Source organism: Convolutriloba macropyga, chromosome 6 (assembly GCF_964194025.1).
Source record: "Convolutriloba macropyga chromosome 6, txConMacr16.3, whole genome shotgun sequence".
In the NCBI taxonomy this organism is placed as follows: Eukaryota; Metazoa; Xenacoelomorpha; order Acoela; family Convolutidae; genus Convolutriloba; species Convolutriloba macropyga.
Window position 1 is genome coordinate 55,346,917 of NC_134473.1, and position 27,857 is coordinate 55,374,773.

At 35.4% G+C, this 27,857-nt stretch overlaps 1 protein-coding gene across 2 annotated transcripts in view; it reads left to right on the forward strand.

The window, feature by feature from the left end:
- The window catches only part of LOC142341776 (uncharacterized), a 645,707-nt gene that overhangs the window by 606,232 nt on the left and 11,618 nt on the right, over positions 1-27,857 (forward strand). Inside the window, exons 5-11 of one of the 2 annotated variants that reach the window (XM_075392995.1) lie at positions 4,438-4,980; positions 9,835-9,858; positions 9,992-10,120; positions 16,446-16,654; positions 16,886-17,268; positions 21,484-21,629; positions 27,335-27,412. In XM_075392995.1, coding sequence (XP_075249110.1) covers positions 4,438-4,980; positions 9,835-9,858; positions 9,992-10,120; positions 16,446-16,654; positions 16,886-17,268; positions 21,484-21,629; positions 27,335-27,412 — 1,512 coding nt within the window. The remainder of the gene's footprint in view (positions 1-4,437; positions 4,981-9,834; positions 9,859-9,991; positions 10,121-16,445; positions 16,655-16,885; positions 17,269-21,483; positions 21,630-27,334; positions 27,413-27,857) is intronic. The other variant, XM_075392996.1, reaches the window with a different exon arrangement.

Here is a 27,857-nt window from a genome sequence, read left to right on the forward strand (position 1 = left end):
AATCCTGCCTATTGGAATCAACGGCGGCTATTTTCCCGAAATCTGCCGGGTATGTTTTTGGTTGTACGGGACCAAGTTTTTGGTTATATGTGACTTTCTTCACACAGACTTTCTTCACTTATCACTTTTCTTTACCTAAATGCAAGGAGATAAGATCCAATGAATGAATTTCACTCTAACTGAAGGTTACTTGAGAGCAGCTAATCGAAGCAGCAATAGATTATGCATATTCTTAATCAAAATATGACATCTCAGCTGTTAATAAAATTGGAAAGTTTTCTGTCTGTTTTCAGTCTGAGATTTTCTGATATTTTTACCGCAATATCACACAATCTCCACTATATTTGTAGTTTAGCATAATAAAAAATTTTTACTCTTGATGTTCTTTTTACATCAAAAACTTTACCACTAAGTTGTGTACAAAATTTTACCAAGTGAGTACGGCTATACTGAAAAAATAAATAATTCCAAAATTTCAAAAGTATTGCGTTTTCTATTTAAAATTTTGTTTAAAAATGGTCAGTTTTCATAGTGAATGAAAAAAGTCAGTTTTCACCATTTTTCTAACCACTATTTTGTCGTATCATACTGGTTGTTTTTGTATGTTTCGAAGTGTGCCACCTTCGGGATCAACTGGGGAGATAAAACGTTCAGTTTAATTAAAAACAGCGAATATGGGATCTAAGAATATAACATGCTTTTGATATCTTTAAGAGGTTGTCTTTCTTGTTAATAGCCGCCCTCATCTTCTCAGCCTGCTATTATAGCGCTCCTATTTTTTTACAATTCAAAGAATTGGAATTGTATTGGGGCGCTGTGTTTTTTTTAAGATGTGTTCTCACTTTTTTCAATGACTTTGATCTTTCAAAACGGGATAAACATGTAAAGCCCAGCGGGGTTTCATTAGAGGCCCAACGTGAGTTTCAGTAGTTCTTCAAATGTTAAGAGTGCTGCAGCTGCTGAGATGGCATTAATTAAAGGTTAAAAGGTCATTTGTAGGAGGTTTTTGGCTCAAAATGTTTCTTTTTTTCATGTTTTTTGTGATTTTTTTTTATTTGTTTTGTTTTAGTCTTACGTTTAATTTTTTGAGAAATAATTAAGGCCTTTTGCGAGACAAAACAACTTGTTATTACCATTTTATGGGCTATATGTTTTGGTACTACATATACAAACATGCAAATTGATACAAATTTTTGCAATTTTTTTCAAGTTTTTCGAAAATGTTTATCATTTTTTGAGTTTTTCCAGCTTCAGGGGCCAGGAAATTTCCTTTGTGGTATGACAATAGAGCACTGCATGGTTTGTAGTAACAATTGATTGGTTTTCAACTTTTTAATGTCTCGAAATTTCAAGGTTTCCTAAAGTTTTTGTCAATTTTTGATGTTTGTCCATTCTCAAGTGCCGGAAAACCTATTCCACACTCTGATAAAAACTTACTTCGTGGTTGCTGGCTTCAATGGATTTGTTATCAACCAATCAGCTTTTGAATTATTGAAATTTTTTGATAAAATTTGCAATTTTCAAGTTTTTTCAAAACATTTGTCTTAAGTTTTTCTTGCCTTAGTAGCCAGCTAACCTCATCTAGGGTTTGATAATATGTTATTAGATAGCTGCTAGGGGCCAATTGAACCGTTTTCAACATTTTAATAGAACGATTTTCTATTTTTTGAAATTTGAGATTTTTTCTAAAAATTCTTGCCTATCGATCTTTGAGCCAATGAGTTTTTTAATGCTTGGAATTGGGTTAATTGTTAGCCTTTAGAGACGAGAAGTGATTCTGAAGATACTAATATCACGTTTTTCACCAAATTTTGCAATTAGTTTCTTTTTTTATATTGCGTTCATTTTTGTGTTAATCGATCTTCAGGGGCCAATGAATTTTTTCAGGTCATGCAGATATAGTACTGGACCGATTTTAAAAACAAAAAATGGTCTTAAACATATTTTTGAAACATGTATTTTTACATTTTTAAGGGGATGAAGTTTTGCCTATGTGAAAAAGCTTCAAGAGTTTTAGTAATGAGTAAATTTTCGTTTTGTTTGTTTGATTGTTTTAGTTTCTCAATTTTTGAGATGATTTTGGTTTGTAGATGACTGGCTTTGTTCAATTGATCTGCTGATCAGGTAGAGTACTTCTAAATTTTTCATTCAATTCTTCGAATTGTGTTTCAGAACTTGTCCGGCTATGTTTTTTACTTCGTCGAACTTTTTTTCGCTTTACCATTTTGCCGCTTTTTCAGCACTTTGCGTGAAATCTTTTTGACTTCTCTAGGCTAGTTTCTCTCTTCTCTCATTCTGCTAAAAGTGAATTTGAACATCAGTTGCTCAGCAAAGCAATTTGAAATGAACAGAGTCAGAATAAAAAATTGAAGTCAGAAATAGAAACGGGATAAACCCATAAAACCCAATTTTAGGTGCCCGCTATTTGAACGTCGTTCCTATAAGACTTACTTACCATCTCTTATGCTTATTGGTATTGATAGTAGCCCCTGTAGCCTCTCTCTAAGAAACAGAAGTATATTCAACTACGAAATGCCATCAAAATAAATCGGACATAAAAAATGTTTTTGTACAAAAATCTTTTTTTTTTTCGATATCTTTATTCTTTCAATCCCAATCATGCTTATTAGAATCAGCGGCGGCTATTTTCCGGCAATCTGCCGGGTATGTTCTGTTTTATAATAGAATCGCGTATGTGTTCAACTCATCTGACGTTTTGTACTTTTACGACACTTTTTAACTGGAAGACAGCGACAGAGTTCCAGGTTTTGCGTTAGTTTACAAAGAATTTCGAGGGAAAAAATGATTTAGCTCCTAATATATTTTTATTATTTGAATTGCTAAATCTAAAATAGCGAAGTTTCCCCAACTTTCTATTAAATCAAACTACTTGTGGTTGAAATTTACCTTGAGAGGCTGTTCTAAGTCAAAAATGTTAGGAAAGTTAATTTAATGTTAAGTTGAAAAAGATATTGTTCGCGTTCAATCAATCAATTTTTCTTTGTATTCAAATCTCAGGATTCGATTCTAATTTTAAGTTTGTATCTGTAGAGTTGAATGGAATTGAGGTTTTTAAGAACTTTATCAGAAACTTGAAAAAAAAGGTTTTCTTACCTTTCTACAAAATAAATTGTTGTCATTGATGAATATTATACTATTAGCGTTTACTGGAACTTTAAATCAACTGGAGACAATTAGGAGGTTTAAAATTTAATATAACTAATTATCTGTGAAATTAAATAAATTAAAGAAAAATTAAGACATACTTAAAGAAAGAAAAACTTCGTTTGCTTGTTCTAAAGAAATTCTTTTCCGATCATCCAAGTATACCGTAATTGGTATATTTTGTCAAATTTAGTTCTGATCCAATCTGAAATTGGCTGTCAATATTTATGTTGATCAACATAATTATTTCGTTTTCGTTCCATTTTTTACAGCTTTTGTCGAGTCATACAGGTGAAAATAAGCTATATCAGAAATCTATTAAAGGTGTTTACAACGACAAGTGAGTTGAAAAAATAACTACTACGAAGAAAGAAGGAATCTATAAAAAGTAAAAAAAAGAAATTGTAGTTCATTTCATTTTCTGTTTTGAATTATTCGGTTTCAGATTTTTTTCATTAAACAATTATATTTTATCCAATACAAATATTAAGAAGCTAAAACAGTCCACCATCAATCAACCCCCCAATACACTAGAATTTTTCCAAGTTTCCTTTTCCTTTTCAACTTTGTCTTTCGTTTTGTTCCCCTTATTCGCCCTCCAATAAAATTGGTAATTTTAGAATAACAATCAAAATGAGCCTCTAAGGGGTACAAAATAATGTTTCTCTTTTTCTCTAGCGTAAACAAAAAAGTATAAAAGTTGACTCGAAAGTTGACTTGAAGTAAAAGGTGAAAAGCCTCGAATATATAATCCCCCCCCCAAAAAAAATGGAACAATGAGCTAAGATGCGAAGCTCCGATGAAAAATAACAGGTAACCGAAATTGATCAAATCGACTCCTCTGCTTTTTTCGGCCTCTATCTCGGTACGAAATCGATTTTCTTGCTGTTTTATCGATGGTTTATGAGCTTCTTTTCCTCATACAAGTGTTAACATTTGCTGTTGAATGATTTATTAGACCACTGAATCGAGCGACTGTGGCTTTTCTTTGAATTTTAATTTAAGATCTGTTTCTCCGTTTTATAGCTTGACTCAGCAATCATTTATTACTGAATTCAGCCACCAAATCAACGTTTCAAAGCTGAATGATGACGTTTAATGTATGTTCAAAACATTACATGTTCAAATCACGTTAAGGATCAAGTTTATTTACAAGTCTGCCGTAGTAACATTATTACAATTATAACTAGTGCAGAAATGTTTGATCCACCTGTTGTAGTGACGAAGCTTACTTCATGGAATGCAAAATTATATTTGATGCTGTGATTTTAGAAACAGAAACACTTGGATTTCCAGAAGATAGAAAAAGATGCTGCTCGTAAAAATCTAGAGGAAAAATTAGCCGAAGAGCGGAAAAAGCGCGAAGAGCAGAAGGAGGAGGAACGAAAGAAGAAAGAGGTGGAAAAACAGCAAAAAGAGCAGGAACGACTTCAAAAAGAGCAAGAGCGAATGCAGAAAGAACGCGAAAAACAACAAAAGGAGAAAGAAAAGCAGGCTAAAGAGCAAGAGCGCCTACAAAAACTGAAAGACATTGAAAAGCAGCGTGTTGAAAAAGAGGAAGCCAAAAAAATGGCAGAAGACGAGAAAAAGAAAGCTGAAGAGAAAGAGAATTTGAAGCGCCAAAAGCAGAAACAGTTTTTCGGAAGTTTCTTCAAAACTCCTTCTGGAAGTAGCTTGGTTTCCACCGCATCTAGACGGAGTTCTCAGGGCGAAGGGTTGGGTGCAGCTCCGGGTGCTCCAGGGGAGGGTTCTAATAATGATGCGGATATTCTAGAGGTCCTGCCCAATGGCCAGGTCAAGCCAATCACTGATGAGGTGAGTGATGATTAATCAGGTGATGTAAAATAGAGAATGGTGCGAAATGAGGCTAATTAGTTGGATAATTGAGAAATCCAGAATTCTTTGGTTGAGTTTTTTAACTGTTGACCAAATGTCCTTGCGGACGATGAGATCCCATTCCAAAATTGCTCCTAGTAAAGTCTACTACATCGATATTCACAGCACCATGTTATAGAATTTGGACTGCTTTTAAGAATTTAAAATTAAGATATGTCTGATGTGTTCAATGGAATGTTAACTCTTCATTAAATTTTGGGGTCAAAAAATAAACACCCACGGTAAAAACCACCTAATTTTTGATAGGAACCCCTCCCCCCGAAACAAACCACCGTTTTAAATTCGAATTTTGGTCGTGATTATTTGTTCGGTTGTGATAGTTTCATATTGAGTACCGCGGGCTGGTAAGGCATGACCATTGCCCGCCAGACATGGCCAAATGCGCATCTCTTTAATAGTCAATGTGGTTTATTTCCTACCTAAAATTAAAGGGGGGATTTCCATGTGGTTTTTTCCGCATCCAAAATTTTCAAACCAAAAATGATGCGTGGTTCGGTGAACATGTTAACGAAAACAGGAATAATCTGTGAAGAAATGCCTGCAGATATAGTGTGGACGTTAACAGTAAAAATAAAATCATTGAGAAAGTTTCGAAAATTTAAAAGCTTCAATCTAGAAAGATTATTGATTAGACCATTTTCGTCTTTTTACAAGCAGTTATTTTGACCGATTGTTTTGTTTAACCGAATTTGTAGTTGATTTCAATCGCGGTAGTCGTTTGAAGAGTTCATTGCTACAACTTCTGTTGTCCCTATTGAAAAACGAAGGCTTTCAATGGTTTATCCAATTCATGCTTGCTGTCGATACAAATGTTTGCATTACTTAATGTTTGCATAAAATTAATATTTTTTATCAATGATTAATAGCCGCCTCAGCTTCTCAGCCGGCTATCATAGCGCTCCTATTTTTTTTTTACAATTCAAAGAATTTGAATTGCATTGGGGCGCTGTCTTTTTACGACTCGAAAAATTCATTTTTTTTAAATCAATTTTCTGGGATTGATTTTTAAAGCGGGAAATGGAACGCGTGAAAAAATTTGGAGTGATTATGGTGCTGAAAAGAAGTGAAGAGCGGAGCGAAAAGAGAGTGGTTTTTGTTCATACCGCTGTTTTTGAGAGATCGAGAAATTGATGTGAAAAAATTTTCTCTAAGCGAGCGAAATTTTTTGTTCACATGTGGCTTTTAAAAGCAGTTTTTTTTGGTTTTTGATAGTTTTTGATGGTTATGAGGTTTGATTATAATATTGTATCAGTTTTAGGCTTGTTTGATAGGAATTGAAGGTTTCAAGTAGTTAAATTGAGTTTAATGCTAATTTGGAGGTTTTAGATCAGTTTTGCTGATTTTTAGACAAAATTTAATGATTTTTTGCCTGTTTTTTGTTTTACCGCTTTAAGTTGGATTTGAATAGAAGCTTGTTACTTAAGGAATGTTTAGATACCAATTGAATTGAATTTTGTTGATTAATTGCTCTCAAAGAAAGTTTGCAGCAATTATATTAGTCCTGTCGGTCTTTTTTATTCGATTTTTCGCTTGACCGATTTTTGACTTTTCGTCCTCAAAAACGGGATAAACAGGTAGCCCCCAGCGGGCATTAAGTGCTCTTAGAGCCTTTCAGCTGTTTCAGCTCAAACCGTTTTGGAGACTTATATTTATGGTGTGAAGGGTGGAAGAGAGGTTGATGACACCACCACTGTTGACCCCCCCCCCCAACTATTGCCCGCCACCGCGCTTTTACCCCCTCCCACTCCACTGTTGCTCACCCCCTCCCTCTCCATCAGCCCCCGTTGCACCCCCCTCCCCACCGTGGCTACTTTCGAACAACCGATCTCTAAAAACACGTAATTTTATAATAATTTTCACAAGTTTTTTCAAGCTTTTTGAAATTTTTGTCATTCTTTGAGTTCTTGCAGCGCTAGTTGTGAAGGAACCTCCTCTAGTCTTTTATAATAGGTTACTTCGTAGTTTCTTGTGGTAGTGGAATGGTTTCAAAATTTTAACATCACGAATTTTAGCATATTTTGGACAAAACGTGCAAGTTTTTGGACATTGTTTGTTATCCAAGATTTTACGGACCCAGGGGCCAGAAAACTTCCTTAAGGGTTTAATAATAAGTCACTTAAAAATTTTTGTTGGCCATGGAATAAATGCAATTTTTTAAAATCACAAATTTTTGCAATTTTCAGCCGAGGAACCTCCTCTAGGGTTTAACAATAGGTTACTCTATAATTTCTAAATGTAATGGAATGTTTCTCAAGATTTCAACAGCAGGAGTTTTGGCATTTTTTTACAAAGCTTGACATTTATTGTCATTATTCAGGTTTTTCAGCTTAACAGAAAATCTCCGATAGGGTTTGATAATAAGTTACTGAAAAATGTTTTTTGGCCACGGATTAGTTTTCAACTTCTATAATCACAAAATTTAGCAGTTTTTATGTAACTTGCAATTTATGTTATGTTTTTTGTCATGTTTTCGTCTTTTTCCAGTCTCAAGAGCCAGATAACGTCTTCTAGTGTTTGATTATAGGTTACTGCATAGCTTCTAGATATAATGGTATGTTTTCAGGATTTTAATATCAGCAATTTTTGTAAAATAGTTGCAATTTTCAAGTTTTTTAATCTTTTTGAATTAATCATTTTTTCTGGCACCAGGGTCCTAGGGACCTACTCCAAGGTTTGATGATAAGCTGTCGGAAAGTTTCTGTTGCAGATTTAATGGAATGGTTATCAATGTTTTAATGACTCCAGCTTTAGCACCTTTTTTTAGGGTTAGTGGATAATCTTTTGAGGCAATGAAATGGTTTTTAATATCTTGAGTTTTAGCAGGATTTTGTTGAATTTTGCGATTGTTTTCAAAATATTTGAATCTTTTTGTCCTTTTCTTAGTTTAACGATCATTCCTGGCCAACGAAGCTTTTCAAGTCTTGCAAATGGGTTACTTGACATAAATCCAGAGAGGTAAAATAGTTTTGAACATTTTCACTGCGAAATCCGGTAGTTTTTTTTTAAATTTTGCATTATTTTGCAAATTTTTAAAATATCAGCTTTTACTTGATTATTTTTAACTGACAAGGCTAGAAAGGTAAAAGTTGAAGAGTCGAATCAACCTAAAGCTAGCCTCACTAAACCGTGGCTAGCTACTGACGAAGCCAACCGCTCGCCGGTTGTTTGAGAACAATTCGCCCGACATTAGTCGTTTATGTTATAAAACATTTTCTCAAGGAAAAGTGAATGAAAAATTGAAAATTTCAAACATTTTTCTGATTTGTTTGCAGTTTTTCTACGTTTTTTTAATCTTAGACATCTCTCTTAGCCTATTATGACTTGCCCATTGTTTTGCGAGTTTTTGAGTGCTCCAATTGCAAATGAGATTTATTCGGTTTTATGTTTCCTTGTACTATTTAAAAAACTCATTAAGTTTGTCTAGTTTTTGTTCAATTTGCTTTCTAATGCCGTTTCTATTCTTATTTAATTTTTTAATGGAATTTGTGGAGATTTAGGGTTATAATTAGTATTTCTAGTTATTAAGTCATGAGAATCGGCAATTTTATCTACGATTCGTTTCCGTAATTCTCCCGGCTATGTTTTCTTTTAAGATCTGTTCACACATTTTCATGATTTTTGAAGTCACATTAAGTGTAGTGATTTTGGTCATGTCGAAACAGGAAATGCATTGAAAAAGCGAGTGCTTTTTTGCTGTGAAATTTTTTTGCTCTACTTCTAAAGTAGAATGAGAAAACGGTGTTTGAACAAAAACTCGCTTTCTCGCTAGTGGTTTTTGTTCAAATGCGGCAATTTCACTTGAAATCAAGTTGGAGAAGTAATTTTGGTCACGCCGAAACAGGAATTGGAGCAAAAAAAGCGAGTGATTTTGTGGCGTGAAATCGTTTCGCTCTAATTTTAAAGTAGAGTGAGAAAACGGCGTTTGAGCAAGATTTCGCTTTCTCGCTAGTGGTTTTTTTGTTCACATGCGGCATTTTCACTTCGATTTTGACTGTTTTTTCGATTTTTTGCATCTAGTTTTTTTCTAACTGGTTTTCCCAATCTATTCATAGTTCATTCTGGGCCTAGTTTTTTGTTTCAACCGAATTTTCATTTCTTGGTCGTGGTTTTTTTTTGTTCACATGTGGCATTTTGACATTAATTTTCCTTTTTTTTTAAATTTGTTTCTGATTTTTTAGAAATGGTTTCACCTATTCACTCATCGTCCATTTTAGGTTTAGTCAATGAAAATTCTTTGAATTGTACGTCAGGACTTGTCCTGCTATGGTTTTTTACTTCGTCGAATAAAAATTTTTCGCTTTACCTCATTTTGCCGCCTTTTCGACATCTTGCGTGAAATCTTTTTGACCTCTCTAGGATATTTGCACTCTTCTCTCATTCTGCTAAAATTGTTTTTAGACAGCAGCTGCTCGGCAAAGCAATTCAAATTGAACACAGTCAGTATAAAAAAAACGAAATCAGAAATAGAAACTGGATAAAGACCAGTTTTAGATGCTCGTTACTCGATCTGTGTTCTCAGTTACCATCTCTAATGCTTATTGGTATTGATACTAGCTCCTGTATTGTCTCACTATGACAGAGGAGTATGTTCCACTGCAAAATGACATCAAAATATTTCGCACTTCAAAATTGTTTGTACAAAAATCATTTTTTCCACAAGTTGTTTTCTCTTCTTTCAATCCCAATCTTGGTTATGGGAATCAACGGCGGCTATTTTCCGGCAATCTGCAGGGTATGTTTGCCTTATTCTTTAATTGGTTTTTGTTGCTTTAGGAAGTTATAACTCTGGACCATGATGTAAGTCTTGCCGACTGATAGTGCAATTGACTGTTGGTTCTTCTGTTTAATCGAATATTCAGTTCCAATGAAAACCTTGAAACTGCCAACTGACGGCCGTTTATAATTTAATGCGTAAATTCATGTTTTTCAGAATAAGCCTTCCCGGAAGTACATTGGACCCTTCGTGGCCTTTGAGCCGCTACCTGGAATGAAGATGATGCCTCATAGACGAAGACCTCAGCTCAATATTGAAGAATTTGACGCTGCATTTGCTAAACAGGTATAAATTATCAGTTTTATTAACGGATTTTTGGTTTTAATGATTGTCATCGTGGGTTTAATTACCCAAAGAGGGTCGTTTTCTATTCCATCATTTTGAGGCCAATGATATTTGAGTAAATCAATTTTAAATGACCCTCAAACAACGTTTCTAGCAATTTTTGGCTCATTTTGGTCTTTTTTATGAAATTAACTGCCTTAATTGTTTGCTTCGGAAGAAACGGTATAAAATGGTAAAGCCCCAGGGCAGTCAGACTGGTTAAAACTTCGCAAGTCTCTAAAGTTATTCGTCTAGCACTTTTTACTTCCAATTAGAACTGCAGTTGTGCCGGAACAGTATCTTGAAAAGTTTCTTACCTAGGTAAACGTAATGAATGCCCTCTAACGAACTTTTACATTTTTTCAAGCAACACACCTCGAGAGTTTTGTTCAGGCCGTCATATCGCTCTGTTACTGCTCTTTGCTGCTTTTATAGGCGTCATATGAACTAATGGCAAGTGTTTTTATACGAGTTGACTAATTTTTATATTTGCGTAGCTTTAATTTGAGCGTAGATATATTGCTTTATTCGCGGTGTTTACGACTCGGAAAGGAGTATTGGTATTCTACAGGTTTTTTAGGATTCGAAGAGGTGTATCATGATCCTACAGGTTTTTAGCTGACGCAAGTTTGTTCGTGATTTGAACTTTTGACTTTTGTTTTCAAAATTTGACTTCTGTTTTAGAACGTTGACTTCTGCTTTCGAACATTAGAATTTAACAGTAGCTTAGTTGTAATCTATAGTAATTTGAACTGCTGTCAATATTCAACAATAGCTTAGGTTCTAATACAAGTAGTAGCTTGCCACCAACGCCCTCCCCCAACTAACCACCAACTAATCCCGTTCTCACCCCCACCCCGCCTACCCTCCTCACCAACCCCCTACCGCTCACCTCACAAAAAATTACCCCTTACCTGCCGCGCCTACGCAGACTCCTAAACTAAAAGCAGTTTCCCCTTTTTTAAAGGCATGTCTACAGTTTCATTGGGCTATTAATCTCGTCTTTTCTTTGGGGTTTCTTTTTTAGGAAAGGTTAGGTTAGTTATTATATTGCACGACTCTTCGAGTTGTTTCCGTTATTCTACTGGCAATTTTTTTATAGCTGACGCAAGTTTGTTTATGGCTTGTACTTTTGACTTAGGACATTGACTCCTTTTTCAGACCGTTGAATTGTGTTTTCGAACAAGGGACTTTAACAGTGGCTTTGTTACTAATATGTGGAGATTAGGTACTGCTGGTAGTGCTCAAGGTTGAAAGGTCCTTTTGAGAAATATTCTTCCAATAATAGTACCTCCTCGCTATCCCAGTTACAGAACCCGCTAACTCTTTACACACCCACCTATCCGCCCTCCCTACCTATCCCTCCCCACCTAATTACCCCCTACCTACCCCTCCCCAACCTGCATACCCCCACTTACCTACCCCTCGCCCCATCACTAAGCGAGCATTAAAGGGAGAGTAGTCAACCCACTCTAGGTACCCCTCAATCGTCATCAATTTAAGGGGGCGAGGCAAAGTACCGCTTACTATTTCAAGGCGTTCACATCCTTACTGCCTGAAGGTAATCAATCACCGTGAGGCACCATCTCTTTGTAAAATCAGTATAAAGGCCCTACCTCCTTTAGGGTTAGTGTAAGAGCCAATCCTCTTATGAGGTAACTGGTGTAGGATAGAATCCTCTGGTTTTCCCCAGGCCATCATCTATTTTAAGGATTGTCGGTGGCACCCAGAACACCGACAATCCTCTTAGCACAGAACATTAGGTACCATAGTAAATCTTCCTACGTACCCCTCACCCAACTATTTACCCCCTACTTACCTACCCCTCCCTCACCTGCATATCCCCGCACCTACATACCACTCGCCCCACCAAAACCTACCTACCCTCCACCGTACCCCCGTACATAAACTACCTCACCGAGCTACTCCCCCTCGTACTCCTCCACCTACCTACCCCCGCCCCCAGCTAACTACCCTCCCCTATATCCCTAACCCACTCACCAGGCTGCCCTCCTCCTTCACTTTAGTTTTCTTAAGTTGACTTGTTTTTGAACATTGGACTTTATCAGTAGCTTTGCTGTATTGTATAGTAATTAGCTGCTGGTAATATTCAAGGTGAAATTGCTATTTTAAGAATTTGAAAATTTTCGAGCACGTAAAAGTCGCTAATACCTATCCCACGCCCCCTGACCCCCGTGCGAACTACCTACCCCCACCAACCCCTACACCTTGCCTTACCTCCTCACACCTACCCCAGCCCCCCAGTTATCTTAACATTAGCAACCCCCAGCAATCTAATCCTTTCTCATACCAACCCCGCGTCCTCCAACTAGCCACCCCCCCCCCCCCGGAGAATAACTTTTTTCTTAATACATTTTGCGCTTTGTTTTTCTATTTTTTGATGGTTTTAAAATCGGTAAGATCTTTTCTTGTAAATATTCTTGCACCATTCTTCGTGTTGTTTCCGGTATTCTAACGGCTATGTTTTCGTTTCTTTTTCGTTTACATTTGTTCACACTGCAATGCAAAAGTCAACTTTTCTGAATTGCCTTTTCCTCTCACTACCGGAGTTTGCGCGCGTGGCGTCATTTTTCTCTCTCTCTAGCAAAAAATTAAGTCTGGGATGATCAAAATCTGATCACGCAAATGATATAAGTTTTGTCATTTTCGTTATCAGATTTTGATCATGCCAGACTTAAAAAAATCACTTTACGCTCAAAAAACCAAGTTTAATTTGAATTAGTTTAAGGTCAAAGAAACCCCTCCCTACGTACCCCTCACCCACCTATGCACCCCACAATCGTCATCAATTTGACGGGACAAGAGAAAATTCGACCTTACTATTTCAAGGCATTCACATCCTTACTGCCTGAAGGTAATCATTCACCGAGAGGCACCTCTTTATGGGTAGTTTGCGACTTTCTGGCAATCAGCATTTTGTGTTTGTTTTGAAATTGTTTCCATAAGATTTACTAGATATTTGAATAACTGAAACAAAGAACAAACTGAATACTTGATTCCTGAATTAAAATCGGAAACAGATGACAAAAATCTTGGCTGAATAACAAGTTCCTAACGATTTTTTAACTTTTGCTGGAGTGAAAATTAAATAAAGGTTGACATTTTCAGAGCGCATCAAAATTTCGACTTAATCGGTGCGCAAAATATAAGTTTATTTTCTTTTATTTTTGATCAAATTATGCTATGTTTCATCCAATCACTTCACTTTCAATATGCTTTTTCCCTAAATTTAGCTTGCTTGGAATGAGCTTGAAATGTTTGCGGTTTCGGAATGGTTTTTGCAAGTGTTGTGACCTGCATAATAAATTAATCAAACATTCTTCACCTGGGCCCAACGTCGCCGTTTTGTTGCACCGATGTCACTCGAATTTGTCCTTCTTATGAGATGAATGCAGGTTTATAACGGTTTTTTTAACGCGGTCCATTTTGCGTCGTATGTTTAGCTAAATTGGCATTCAGATCGGATATTTCTGCCATTATTATTTTTATTGCTACGGCTGATGACGATTCCCAGATGAACACAATCTTGACAGTCTGGTTCTCGCGTTTTACGCCAGCCTGGTTATTTATTCTCATACAATTGACTAGTCGAAATTATTTGTCACTCGGCCATTTAAAAGGATTTTTTTTGTTGAAGTTAAAACTATTCTGAGTGATGAACTATCTTAACTCTCGTAATGAACTTGTAAATCGTCATTCAGTTGATAGTAGAGTTGCTAACTTCTTGTATGATAGTTCAAATAACTTAGAAATTTTGCCAATTTTGAGATCTAGCAAAACTTAACACAAAGGAATAAAATTGATTAAGAATCAAGCTATAGCCAAATCGAGAGGCAGCTGCTCTTTGTAACAGTTTCAAATAGTTTTCAATATAGCGCTTGTGTTTTATTCAAACCATTTTATTGAACTCAAAAAAATTTATGATAGGAGCTATAAATAATGTTTACTCATCACTGATTGATGGATTAAAGTCAGTATTTATATTGTAAGTATTAACTAACTGAGCTAAATACTTGAGTGCATAAGTCAATGATGATACCTGCGAGCCGTTAGGTCTTATGTCATTCTACCATTTATAATAATATAAGAGATCCAACAAAATAACACATGGAGAGAGTTGACACTAAACAGGTAAAAATACAAAAAATTTTGCACCATATAAGTGCCGATAGTCACGATAGTGCAATGGGGTTGAGTTTCTTGAGTCTTTGGATAACTTAGAGTCAACCCTAGCCATGTCCTGAAACCTTCGTTCTCTCCGGGTTTTAGTCGTCATTGCTCGGGCATTTGATTGAAGTCAACTGCTTTATAATGTTTTTCTGAAGATCAATTTTCTGTTTTAAAATATGAATGTATGAATTAGTTTTTAATAGCCGCCCTCATCTTCTCAGCCGGCTATTATAGCGCTCCTATTTTTTTTACAATTCAAAGAATTTGAATTGTATTGGGGCGCTGTCTTCTTTTTTTTTAAGATCTGTTCACACATTTTCATGATTTTTGAAGTCAAATTGGAGTGGTGATTTTGGTCACGCCGAAACAGGAAATGGAGCGAAAAAGCGAGTGGTTTTGCGGCGTTAAATTTTTTCGCTCTAAACTTAAAGTAGAGTGAGAAAAGGGTGTTTGAACAAAAATTCGCTTTCTCGCTTGTGGTTTTTTGTTCACATGCGGCAATTTCACTTTGATTTTTACTCTTTTTTCGATTTTTTGGATCGGATTTTTTTCTAAATGGTTTTTCCAATCCATTCATAGTCCGTTTTAGGTCTAGTTTTTTTAGTCAATGAAAATTCTTTGAATTGTACGTCAGGACTTGTCCTGCTATGTTTTTTTACTTCGTCGAATAAAAAAATGTTTCGCTTTACCTCATTTTGCCGCCTTTTCAACATTTTGCGTGAAATCTTTTTGACTTCTCTAGGCTAGTTTCTCTCTTCTCTCATTCTGCTAAAAGTTATTTTGAACATCAGTTGCTCAGCAAAGCAATTCAAAATGAACAGTCAGTATAAAAAATTGACATCAGAAATAGAAACGGGATAAACCCATAAAGCCCAATTTTAGATGCCCGCTATTTAAACGTCGGTCCTATAAGTATTAGTTACCTCTCTCTAATGCTGATTGTTATTGATAGTAGCCCCGGTAGCCTCTCTCTAAGAAACAGAAGTATGTTCAACTACGAAATGCCATCAAAATAAATCGGACTTAAAAAAATGTTCTTGTACGAAAATCTTTTTTTTTCAATATCTTCTGTTATTTCAATCCCAGTCATGCTTATTGGAATCAACGGCGGCTATTTTCCGGCAATCTGCCGGGTATGTTTAAAATTTTTTTTCAATTGTTGATAGAAAAATTCTTGGAATTTTCTCTCTAGAAATGGTCCTAATCAAAAAATATGCCAAGCAGATCTGTGTAAATGGTTAGTTAGATCCACTGTCCGGAATTCTTTTAATTGCTCTTGAACAAAGTTTGAAGCATTTATTGTAAACATGTTGGTTTTTTATGCAAAATTTCTGCTTGACAGTTTTCTTCGAGAACGTTTTTTTGATTTAACTAATGTGATTTCTTTCACGCTTGACGTTTTGATTTTCTGCTTGACTTAATTTGTGCTTATTGAGCAATTAAGTGTGCGTTGCAAACATAAAAGCAATTGTAAGTTGAAAAGCATAAGGGCCTGATAGCCGTGTGGTAAGTGATTCAGTCTAGGTCGGGGGTTCGAATCCGTCCCTAGACAAATCCGTCACATAAAGAATTTTGCCCGACGTTATTCGGTTTGTTTGTGTAATTGGTTCTGCTTTGTTCCCTTTTCATAAGTATCAATCAATTTTTTCGTAGAGATTCAACTTTTTTCTGCAATTTTTTATCATAAGGTATCTTTTGAATCTATTTGAAATCTTGAAATTATGGGTAGTACCTGAATTTTTCTGGGCTTTGAAAAATGATGCTTCTAATATAAAAGCATCAAAGAAATTATTCAAAATATTATTTGAGACGTGAAGGCATAAAATTTAATTTATCTGTTTTGGTGCAAAAATGTACTTAAAATAAACATTCGGGCCTGGATTCATGTGGCCAATTTTCCATTTGTTTTGAGAAGCATATCAAAGTCGTTTTTTCATTAGTTTCTATTCTATTTAGCCCAGACTGTAACCTTGATACTACACGAGATTTTATTCTCTCACAATAAGTCGCGCTTTCATACTCGTCTCATAATCTACAGTTACATACTGTTTTCTACTTTGCTTGAAATTAAAATTTAGTCCATGTGCATATTTAGGAACATGAGGTATCGATGGCAACCATCTTTGACAAAAGCCGAAAGCGAATAACGAGACGCAACATACATCGATTGATCAGAGACTATTCGGAAGATGAGAAAAATGGTGCACCTATGGTACCCTGCCTGCCTGTGGCAACTGACAACTTGAAAACTGCTGGTCTGAGAATCAGAATGCTGAAAGATGCGAGCTTCGTCGGTTATCTCAGGCAATACTTACGTCTTCTAAATTTGTGAAGTTTTTAATCGCCTGCTTTTTGAAACAGTTGATTTGTTTTTCTGCTACATATATTTATGATTCTGTGAGGTGTAGCCAGAGAAGTGGTAATAATGGCGATAGTCAGGTCAATGATTTAATCAAGAATTTGAATTGTAATTAAGGGCTCATTAACCTGTCTTTGTCTTAAACAAGTCATGATTTTATAATTCTGTGTCTCTAGGGAACTGATGACTAATGAGGAAATTTCGTCTGCATCAGTCAAAGATTCAACTGATGAAAAGAAGGAATTTGAAGCAGTACCTGACACACCGGATAAGTCTTCAGAAATAAAAGATGATCTGAAGAAAAAAATTGATGCCGAGATTTCTGAAGGGGTTGAACCGGATGATGACAACGAAGTGAAAGTGATCGAAGCTGCTAAGGAAGGTGGCAATGAAGTTACAATAATTGACGATTCAGTTGTTATGATTGAAGACAGCAAAGATGGAGCTAAAGAGAAGGAAGATGAGAAAAAACAAGCAGAGGAAGTTTATGAATTGCAGAAGCTGTTTTTTAAGGATATCAAGGAGCTCGATTTGTTTCTACTGCAACCAACTAACTCAGGTATTATTAAGAAACATATATGAGCGTAAGGCTATCCATTTAGTTTGAAAGCGAGTTTTTTCACGTGTCGAAGTCCTTTTGCAAACTAATCTCACAAAGAAAGTTTGATCTTTCAATAGCCAAGTCTCAGATTACGAATGTTAGCCTCCGCCGGATATAGTCACATCATTGGCAACACGAATTGGTTACACGCTGAAAACCTAGACCATAATAATCAGAATACCAGGTCATGATTCTTTTGTCGAAACGCCGTTTTTTTTTATATATAGCTGCGAAGCTGTAAGCTGAGCGTAGCTATATTGCGGTGCTCTTGGTTTTTTTACGACTCGAAGAGGAGTATTAGTTTTCTTAAGGTTTTTTTTACCGGAAGTACTATTCGTTCAGACGATGTTTTGACCTAAAAGCGAAAGCGAGTAAAATTGCAGTGTGAACTAATTTTTTCTGAGCGAGAGAAGTTTTTTGATCATGCGCTGCGTTTAGAGAATGACTTTTTGACATTGAAAAGTAGTTTTTGACTGAATGGCACATATAGATAACCGTTTTTAGCCGTTTTTTTCGTCTAAGTGGCCTAGTTTTTTTGCTTAAAATTTGGTTTTTTGTAGAAATAATTTTTAATCGATGCTATGTTGAAATGTAAACCCGGGAAATTGTTAGCACAGTATTTTGCATAGCCTGAAATTGCGTTTCAAATGCGAAATTGGCACATATTTCTTGATTTTTAGTTAATTTTTTGGCTTTTTTTCTATTAATTTCTTCATTTTTGGATCTTTTAGCTGTTTTTTGTCAAAAATCAGTTAATAGGGCAACTTCCCTTTGATAATTCATATACTCAATGCCTCTTTCTACCTCGATGTAATTTTGTTTCATAAAATTGTACATTTGCTAATCCGATTTTCGTAGTTTTTTGCAATTTTTTTCAGTTTTTTGTTTGTATTTTGCTTTTAATTACTAGAAATAGTATTTTGGGGAAGATGAGGGACTTTAATTTCGTTTCAATAAAAATTGAGTCATTTTTTGGTGTTAAGTTTTTGAAAAAACAGATAAATTTTTTTTCATAAATGCAGTCTTAAATACTTTTTGACCACTTTTTTGCAAAATGTTTCATTCTTTCGTATGTCTGAATTCCGCTTTTTCTTGTTTTATTCTGTTCAGCAAGCTGGATTTTTCTCTCGAATGACTCGTTGTCTTTTCTATGTCTCGAATGCTGATCAATGAAATATACTCGTTTTTCTTGATTTTTTTAAATTTGATTTTTAACTTTCAAAAATCAAGAATTGGTCTTTTTGTTACGGTGTTCGTAACATTGTGTCCATATTATTCACATTCTCGTTTGTATCATTCTAGTTTTGTCCTGGCACCTACTTTTGTTTTCGTTATATTGATTTTTTCAGTTGTTAAAAAATTGAATGAATTCAGCTTTTTCTTAGATCTTGGTTTCTTCGGTTTGCAATTGATTCAATTCAAAATAAGGCAGTACTGGGAGTTTGCTAGAAAGTCTTTTCCAACATTTCAACTTATTACTATTCATTGCAATTTTATTCCGGGCTGGGTATTGTCTTTAGACGATTGTTTGCCTTTGAATATTATTATGTTGCTTTTGTTTTTCTATGATTAATTTAATTTTTGAATTAGTAGGAAATCTTGTTGTCTAGCATATATACAACAAGGAAGAATCATGTATTATTTTTGTCTTAATTGCTGTGATTAGAAATCTAATTGTAGTGGTTCTCTGATTCTTAAGTTTGAGCACTCTTTTTTGAATAATTTTGACTTTCCTGTCTTTTTTGAAGTTTTTATCTGCCGTTTACTTTCGCATCTTTTTGAGATTAGAATCATTAATTTTCTGAGGGCAATTGATGGCCCTGTCAGCTTTGTCAGGCTATCAGTTTTTTGACCATCCTAATTATTTCAGACTTTTTTAACGTTACCAAACGTTTTCAATAATAAAATTTTGCTGCATTTTCTTTCTCTTGGTGACAGTGGTTTAAATTTCACCGATTTTTAGATCAGACCCGCGGAGGTAATGAGTTAATGGTTTAATACAAAAGGTAATGGCTTCAGCTTTTTGTGAAGTTTTGGTGCTTCGAGTCGCTTCCGGAATTCTTCCGGCTATGTTTTTGTTTCGTCGTCTGACGCTTCATTTTCGTTTTACATTTGTTCTAGAACATTCTGTCTCGTCACTGCTTAAATGGCTTTTTCGCGCTTGGTTTCACGCTTTCTGCGTGACCTAAATTGGGGTTATTCAGAAACAGAATCTGTTCCTAAAACAAAGTTGATTGTAAGAAAACAGATTGTATGGTCCGACAGCCGAGTGGTTAAGGCGACTGGCTGTTAATCCGGAGATCGCCGGTTCGAGACGCGACAGGGAAAATTTTTTTGCACCCAAAAACAACCTCCTTTGAAATAAACTTGTAAGTTTTATAGGCGGCGGCGATAACTATTATCAACTCACTTCTGTATCTTTTTCCATTTGTATTTTACGGCACGCAAGTCTATTTCGCAGCTATTCCGGCAATCTGCCGGCTATGTTACTTGTTTTTGCTTGTTTCAGTGTTAATCTTTTTTGACGCCACTGACTTGCAAAGATATCTGATTTTTAGGAATTTGTTTAGTTTTTCCTCTTTTTGTTGTCTGTCATTGATTGACACAAGGTTTTTGCATTGTGTACTCATTCTAAGGATGTTTAGAGCCTTTATTTTCATAAAGTGTTGTTATTTTAAGTGGTTCTTAAAAATACTTAATTTTGGAAAAAATTTTGTTTTTAAGATTTTGGTTTTCTTGCACATATTGGATAATGTGCTTTGTTGGATGTCTTAATCAGAATCAATGGCGGCTGTTTTCCAGCAATCTGCCTGGTATGTTGCCAGCAAGCTCTACATAAAAAATTAAGTTAACAACATCAACAAAAACCAATAGGTTAGTGTACAAGAGAAGACGATTAGTTTTACAGGCCATCTACTAGACATGGAAGAGTCAACCACAACCCTCACAGGCGCGGTAATCTTCATTTTTAGCTTCCGTAGACTCCTGTGACTTGTATAGTTTTCAGTGTCGCTATTGGAAGCTGGACGGAAAACTTATATATGCAAAACTGTCTGAAAAATATCTCGAGCTTTCGAAGAACTATAGCTCAGCACGATCTAGCTCCGGAAAGCACCGACTGAATCTAGTAATTTTTTCCTACGAATTTTTAGCATGGAGGACTATAGCTTAGACTTAAGGTTTGTTATTATCAGCATGGCCTGATTTATAGACTTTATAGTACTCAGTATTGTGCCAGATTTAATTTTCCCATCGAAAATTTAAAAAATCGGAAATAATTTATTTGGTTTCTTAGCAGCGGTCAATTGTGAATTTTGTGACAGAACCCGAATACGTAAAATTGAAAATGTATTTTTTGCTTATTTGTACTTCTTTGAAATGTCCATTGGGATTTGTCCAATAAACGCCGATTGAACTTGAATTTAATAATAAGTTATTTTCAAGAACATAAACAATGTACTTGCAATAACATCAAAGGCTTCCAGAAGCCTGTATAAAGACGCCTCGACTGAGCAGATTTAAAGTTTTGAATCACTTCTGTTACATTAATCGAAAATTGATTAACCTATTCACCAAAGGAGCAAAAAAGATCTTCGGTACCGCATATGTAATTGTCCCGAAAATTATGTAAGAACGATTTGGCGGTATCAAAATTTGGTCTGAAGAAATTGTTTATTATGCCTCTCTCTACATTTACAATCTTATTATTGTTTCAACTGCATTTGTCCTTAACCAAAATGTCAGAAAAAAAATTAATGTTGGTATTCGAAAATTTTTCTGATCTTATTTTTGAAAAGGTTTCTGCAATTTTTGCACATACATGCTGTTCTAGATCAGCACCGAAGGCTGTTGTGTTGCTTCTCTGCTGTTTCGTTCATTTTTATGTTGCTAATATATACTCGTGAGAAATTGAAGTGTGATTTGCTTATATAAATTTGCGATATTTATTCATGCACTCCCTTGGCCTTGCTATTCTGTGATATTGTATGGCAAACATTTTTTGTTTCTTTGGATTTTTTTTTCATTTGATTTACTCTCTCAATTATTTCAGAAAAAACTCTGTTGATCTATTGTCCTAGCACTGTGATATCCAGTAAGTCTCCTTGAACGCTGTCTGTGTTTAAGGATCCCTCTTGCGTTCTTCATTCAGAATACATATTTTCCTCTTTTCAGGATCGCGTAAGTTTACAATGAGAGGCAAGTACATTCGCATCAGACACGATGGGGAAGACAAGTCTTGGTTGGACTACTTTGGCAGTTGGAGAAAGATTCCTGGATCCCAAATTAAATTGCCTCGAAGGCCCGTCGTCAAAATGGAGGTAGGAATACATGTGTGCGAACTGTTGAGAATTTCTAGCTTTTTCTTTGCTATTTTGTCGCCCCTATGGGAAGTATTGCATCATCTTGTATTCCTAGTCTAAGCGACAAAAATGTAAAAGGAAAATGCACAATTATCATCGAAAACTAAATTATTTATTTTCACCATTATTACAGTTTTTTTATCGTCTTCTACTGTGATGTTCCTTTTGATTTTCTGTTTTCACAATGAAATTTAAGCTTTACTTGTGGCTACAGCCTTGAGTATACATGTATCTATTTTTTGAAAATATGGTTTTCATGCAGCTTTGCACTATTAAAGTGTGTATTTTCAAAAATGCTTACTGTTTTTGGAACTTCTAAACGGAAGCACGAAATTGATAATTTATTGCTTCAATTCGGATTATTTCGGTGAATGTTATTTAAGGTTGCATCAGGAGTATTCCTGATCTATTTCCTGTGAGCTAATGCGAATGCTAACATGGTCTTCAAAATGTAGCCCCTTTTTTATGTTATTATGCGTCATGCGTCCGTAGTTACAGGGTTCAGTGTTTCTCATTATGATTATAATGCTCCAAGTTAGAAATTTTGAACCAAGTGAAGGTGAGACATCATCCTATCTACATAGCATGCGCTGAGTACTTCAACAGATCAGGATAATGATATGTTCATTTTTCTGGCCCAATATTTATCTATTTGGTTCTAAAACATTATAATTATTGTTCTTGCGGCAAGCAAACAAATGGGTCAGAAATTTGTTCATGTCCAAAAATATCCTTGATTGATTAATGTTCGCGCTTCAAAAAGTCTGCCTGAAAAACTTAATTGAAGTTTTACCAATTATTTATTGCCCTTAAGCAAATTTTGTAACAATTGTGTTACGTGAGCTTTTACAAAAATTTTCTATACGGCCGTTTTTACGTTTGAATGAATTTGTTAGACTTTGATTGCAAAGCTACCCGAGAAGCGAACGGAAAATGTTTTGTCAATTTAAATCATTTAAGTGGTCAACAATATCACTAAGTTTCAAATATAACGAGACGTGAAGAAAAGATAAATAATTAAGGCAGAATTAAGTTTTATTGGATCGCAAAACAAATTTTCATCAAAGAAAGGAAGATAAAAATTGTCTGATAGTTTGGAAAGTTTTACTCTTAGTTCATTTTTTGCGAGAGATTTTAGCAGGTGCAGTTAATATTTCATGTTTCGCGCTTTCAAAATAGTGAAATCTAATATCTCAGACGTTAGTTCGCCAAAAAAAATTTAACCTAAATCTCAGCTCAGCGCGCAAACAATACGCAGATCAGATTCCGGCGATTTTGTGAATAGAAATAGTTTAATTTGTCATTTTCGAGTCACGATTGGTGAAAGCATCAACAGGCATATATTAGTTAGTAAGGAAAACTTATTACCGATTTAGCCCATTTCTCACTCCTCTGATTGGCGATGTCAGTTTTTATATCGAGAGCCATCCTCTCTGTCTTGACCAGTGTATCTGTAGTTTCACTTTTCTATCGGTAAAAGGAGGTTTTCCTCTGAGACCTCAGAACTGACGTTGTGACACAACCGCCGCTTCATCAGAACCAGCATACAGCCGTCTGTACTGCTTATTCTACCCCATCTGTCTCTATCTTCTGACTGGCTGAGCTGGTAGCAAAATTCATTAGAAAAAAGTCAACCGACAATGGCAATATCATTATAGGCAACGCATATTTCACAACAGTAGAGGACTTCTGCTTATTCGAGACGCGACCCATCCGGTTTTTCTCACGGGGTTCCCTGAATTTTTCGATAACGGAACTTTTCCCAGCCGCAGAAGGTGCCGAAGTCACTTCAGCCTCGTCTGATTTCAACGTAATTTTTGATTGTTCACTCAATTATGGAGCAGGAAATTGCCATCTCAATTTGTTGTAATTAAGAATATCTGCTCTTCAAAACATTTACATGGCATTTGAAGCCATGGTGGTGCTTTGTTACGGAAATGCTGATGTGAATAAAATGTTCATGATTGAAGTTGCCGGATTTCCTTGAGAATGTTTGCTGCTGTATCTTTGTTATAAGATTTCAAGCAATGAGAAACGCAATGAGAAACGCTAAAACTGTTGAACAGACGCTTCAACCAGTCATGACTTTCTTTTTCTTCCATAAAACATGAGTTTAAGCAGCTTTAGAACAAACGCCCGAACCAATAGCATTGCTCTTTGTAATTTGTCAAAAAAATTGATGGCCGCACATCTTTAGATGCCTTTATGAAGGATTAAAAAGTGCATATAAACCTTAAGGATTGATAGTGGATTACATTAAACTGGACAATGATTCACTCAGGAGGATCACAGACTAGTAAATTGGGATCTTCTTTCCCCTGACCTGATGAACTTAGAAATTTAAAAATGAGCGATGTTAGTGATGTGCTAAGCGATGCAAGTTTTGCCGCAAATTTCAATTTCGAAGAGATAGCGTGAGACGGTCTGAGTGCAACGGACATCAATATTGATAACGGTGTCAAAGCTTTCAGGGACGATCTTTTGGAAGCTTGATAGGGTTAAAGTTTCGCAATTCAGCAAACATGGCCGATGGGTTGAAATTGTGTTCTAAACAATGCACTGTGAACGATTTGGAGAATTCATCATGTTCAGAGCGAACTGATTGGAAGTCGATACCTCAAAGGTAGAATGAGCAAAAAGTTGAGACAGAAGATGACCACAGTAAATTTTCGCAGTTGATAAATAGCTGCAGGAATGTGTGCTAAAGCACTTGAACGAAAATCAGAGTAATGATGCTGTTTTGACCAAGCAGTTGGATGAGCATCAAGAGGAAACTGTTAGAAGTTACTCATGTGGGAGAACACATCAAAGTTTGATGGGTGCAGAGATACACGATTGGGTGTACGAGGATCAAAAGTCTAGGAGGAAGGAATCTAGCAGATTTTTGATTAAGGTGAAGGAGAATGATTGAATCAAGATTTCCTGAGATTGCAAAGCTGTTACTGGAGAGGAGATCGCAGAGCCTTCTAGAACCATCAAATCATATGCAGCTAAGGAAGGACTGCAGGATTAATGGCAGCTATTGTTGGAGAATTTGTGGACATCCATTCAAGATGGAATGTTCCTTTACATTCATTAGTTGGAAAGCTGTCTTTTATGTTTTGTGATTGTTTCGAAATTTGTCTCACCATATTTTTTTTCTCCCGAGATAGTTTTTAGCGCTCTTAAATTAGCCGTAATTTTAGGTTGAGTAAGAAAGAAAACCTCATTTTTTTTAGTGATTGAATTTTTCAAGGACAGCTTGGTTGGCCTTTGAAAAATTTGCGACCGGACAAGGAGTAATTTGACAACAAGGTGCCGAAAATAGAGAAACTCCACTCCACTAAATTTTTTAGTTTTTCCTTTCGGAAGACGATTTTTGGTTTCTTAGAAAAGTTAAGTCTCGGGAAAGAAAAACACACTGATGTCTGATATAATGGCTCCCCTTGGCTTTAATTTGTTGATCCAATACAGGTAAAGGAATTTGTCTGTTTTCTTATATGATTTGATTTAGTCAGTTTTAAAACAGTTTTAATGTGTACGAATATATCAGTTTTTTTCTCGGTTGTTTTGTTAATGGCCACCCTCATCCTCGCAGCAGTGGTTAGGCTAATTGTTTAGGTCAAACTACTGAATAAAAATCAAAATTAGGAGAGCGTGGTTTTAGTTCATGCAATATTCTAACAGAGAGCGAAAAAAGTAGGGGTGAAAAGTTTTCACTAAGCGAGTGATATTATTTGATCTCGTACGGCTTTTTCAAGGCGGTTTTTTAGTTTTAACTTGTTCTTCTAACTTCTTTGCCGAAACAGTTTCTCTCAATCAGTTTGGCTAGCAAAAGTATATTTGCTTATTTTTTAATAGACGCTGTCAGTCTCTCAAAGTCTTTTCTTTAGGCGCTCTCGTTTTTTTTAAAATTCGCTCTACCTTATCATCAGGTTTTTCGTCTTAAATAAACCACGATCTTCACGCTTGACTTCTGACTTACTTCACTCACTGTTTCAATTGAATGGATTTTAAATTCTTTCGCGTATTGAATTACGTAATGTAGTGAATACGGTCAAAGTCAAAAGAGCAAAATCAAAAGGAAACGATAAACATATAAAGCCCGGTCATTAAGTCATAAAGCATTGGGTTATCAAAGTTCATTAAAACCATTGATAGCTGGTATTGGTATTATACACAATAGTCTTCACTTAAGAAGCTAAATCAAGTGTAATTTTGGAATATAACTGAATAAGCAGAATTTACTCATCAGATAAGACCACTTTGACACTTAGAAAAATTCTGTCAATTTCTATCTCTTCATTTTTTTATTCAATCCCAATGTGCGTCAAGCGGGTCAACGGCGGCTATTTTCCGTCAATTTGCCGGCTATGTTTTACCATCTGAGGCAAATATTAGACTTTTAGACAATTTTGTTCGCTTTTTACCATTATGCCCGGTTGAACGCCTCCTTAGCACTTTTCGCAATCTTCAATTTTTATAGCAATTAGGGTCTTTCTCTGGTTGAAGTTAGTTGTTGGTGATCTTTTAATTTAATTGATATTGATTTTTTGTTGTGTTTGTTAAAAAAGAATGGAGAAATTTTATCAAAATTTGGTTCATTTTCGTCTCTTTTCTAAACGAAGACATGTCAAGCTTATATATTGCAGTTTATATAATATAATAAAGGATACGATTTTTTAGTTTTCCATGTTTTTGTTTGCTTCTTTAATTGTTGTTTAGCGGCTCTGTGACAGCCATTGGTTGGGTCACCAATTGAGCAGGAAAACAATTGACTGTGAATAATTGTTGCGATGCATCATTTAGCTTTTTGTAGGTTGGGAAGCATTATTTAGCATTTGTAGAGAATTTTGTAAACCAAAAATTTTGTTGCTTATTTTTTTTGGTTTCCTCCGTCTGCGCCGTTTTTTTAACTTTCCTCAATTGTTGTTCGTTCTCAACTGCAAATTTTCTTTGCCAATACTTGTTTTGGGGCGCAAGGTGACGGTATTTTCTAAAATTTTTGTATCATTTTAACGGTTAGATCTTTCTCATGTTAATTTTACTGTTCTTGTTGCAGAATACCGACCATAAATAAGTAGAGGAGCTTTTCTTGTGAGCATTTGGCTGTGGCCTAAGTGGATTTATGCTTTGAGTCGGTTCCGGGGTCTTCGTTTTTGTTTGTTTTTGTTTTTTTACTTGGAATTAATTTGTTTCGCTTTACCTCATTTTGCCACTTTTTCGACATTTTGCATGAATTTTTTTTCTTTAGGCTAATTTCACTCTTCGCTCGTTCAACTCAAGTGTTATTAAACAGCAGTTGCTCAGCAAATCAATCTAAAGTGAACAGAATCAGTATTGAAAACCGAAATAAAAATTAGAAACAGCCCAATAAACCCTTAAAGCCCAAGTTTTAGTTACCATCTCTAATGTTTATTGATGTTGATAAATTTTACAAATTGCTTTAATTACTATTGCGGTAGTTTTTTTACCTTTTAGCGTATTTTTATCTCAGCCATTTTAAAATTACAATTTAGTGTTAAACTAAAGCCTGAGGTAAAGAATGGAAGAGTGCTGCTTTTGAAAGTTAGTATGAAGTAGCACAATTATTCATCCTCCTAGTAAACATTTTTAAAGTAATTTGTCCCAATATTTGCTAATTTAGTGTATTTCAAGGAATTGGAAAGAGTGTTTTTTTTCAGAAATTCTTTGACTATAACGAAGAGGATGATTTCTACTCTGATGTGGAGGAGGCCGGCGAAAGTGTAGACGACTCAGGGGTAAGCGCACAACACTGACCATACCCCCCCCCTAATATACCGTTGTGGATATCGTTAATCTCTGGGGCTAATTATTTCGCCTTTAGAATATTTCAATGATCACAAAATGTTGATAACATTACTTTGATTAACTTAAACTTTCATAATTCTAGAGTCATAATTCTACAGAATAGCCGTAATCAAGGAAACAAGTATCCGAGGAGAAAGTACAACCCCCCTCACCTTCTCGGAGGCATTCAAAAATGTCATTGAAATCACCTCAAGCTATATAGTTAACTCTTCTCCCAGATCTGCAAAATGTTCATTATAAAAAAAAGGAGAGATGAAGAAAAGTTCTGGGCGTTGAGATTGTATTGGGTCCCAAAATTAATTATAATAGACTGAAATTAGTCCAATTTTATGGTGACGATCACACAGTTCAGGACAATATACACTATACTATTTA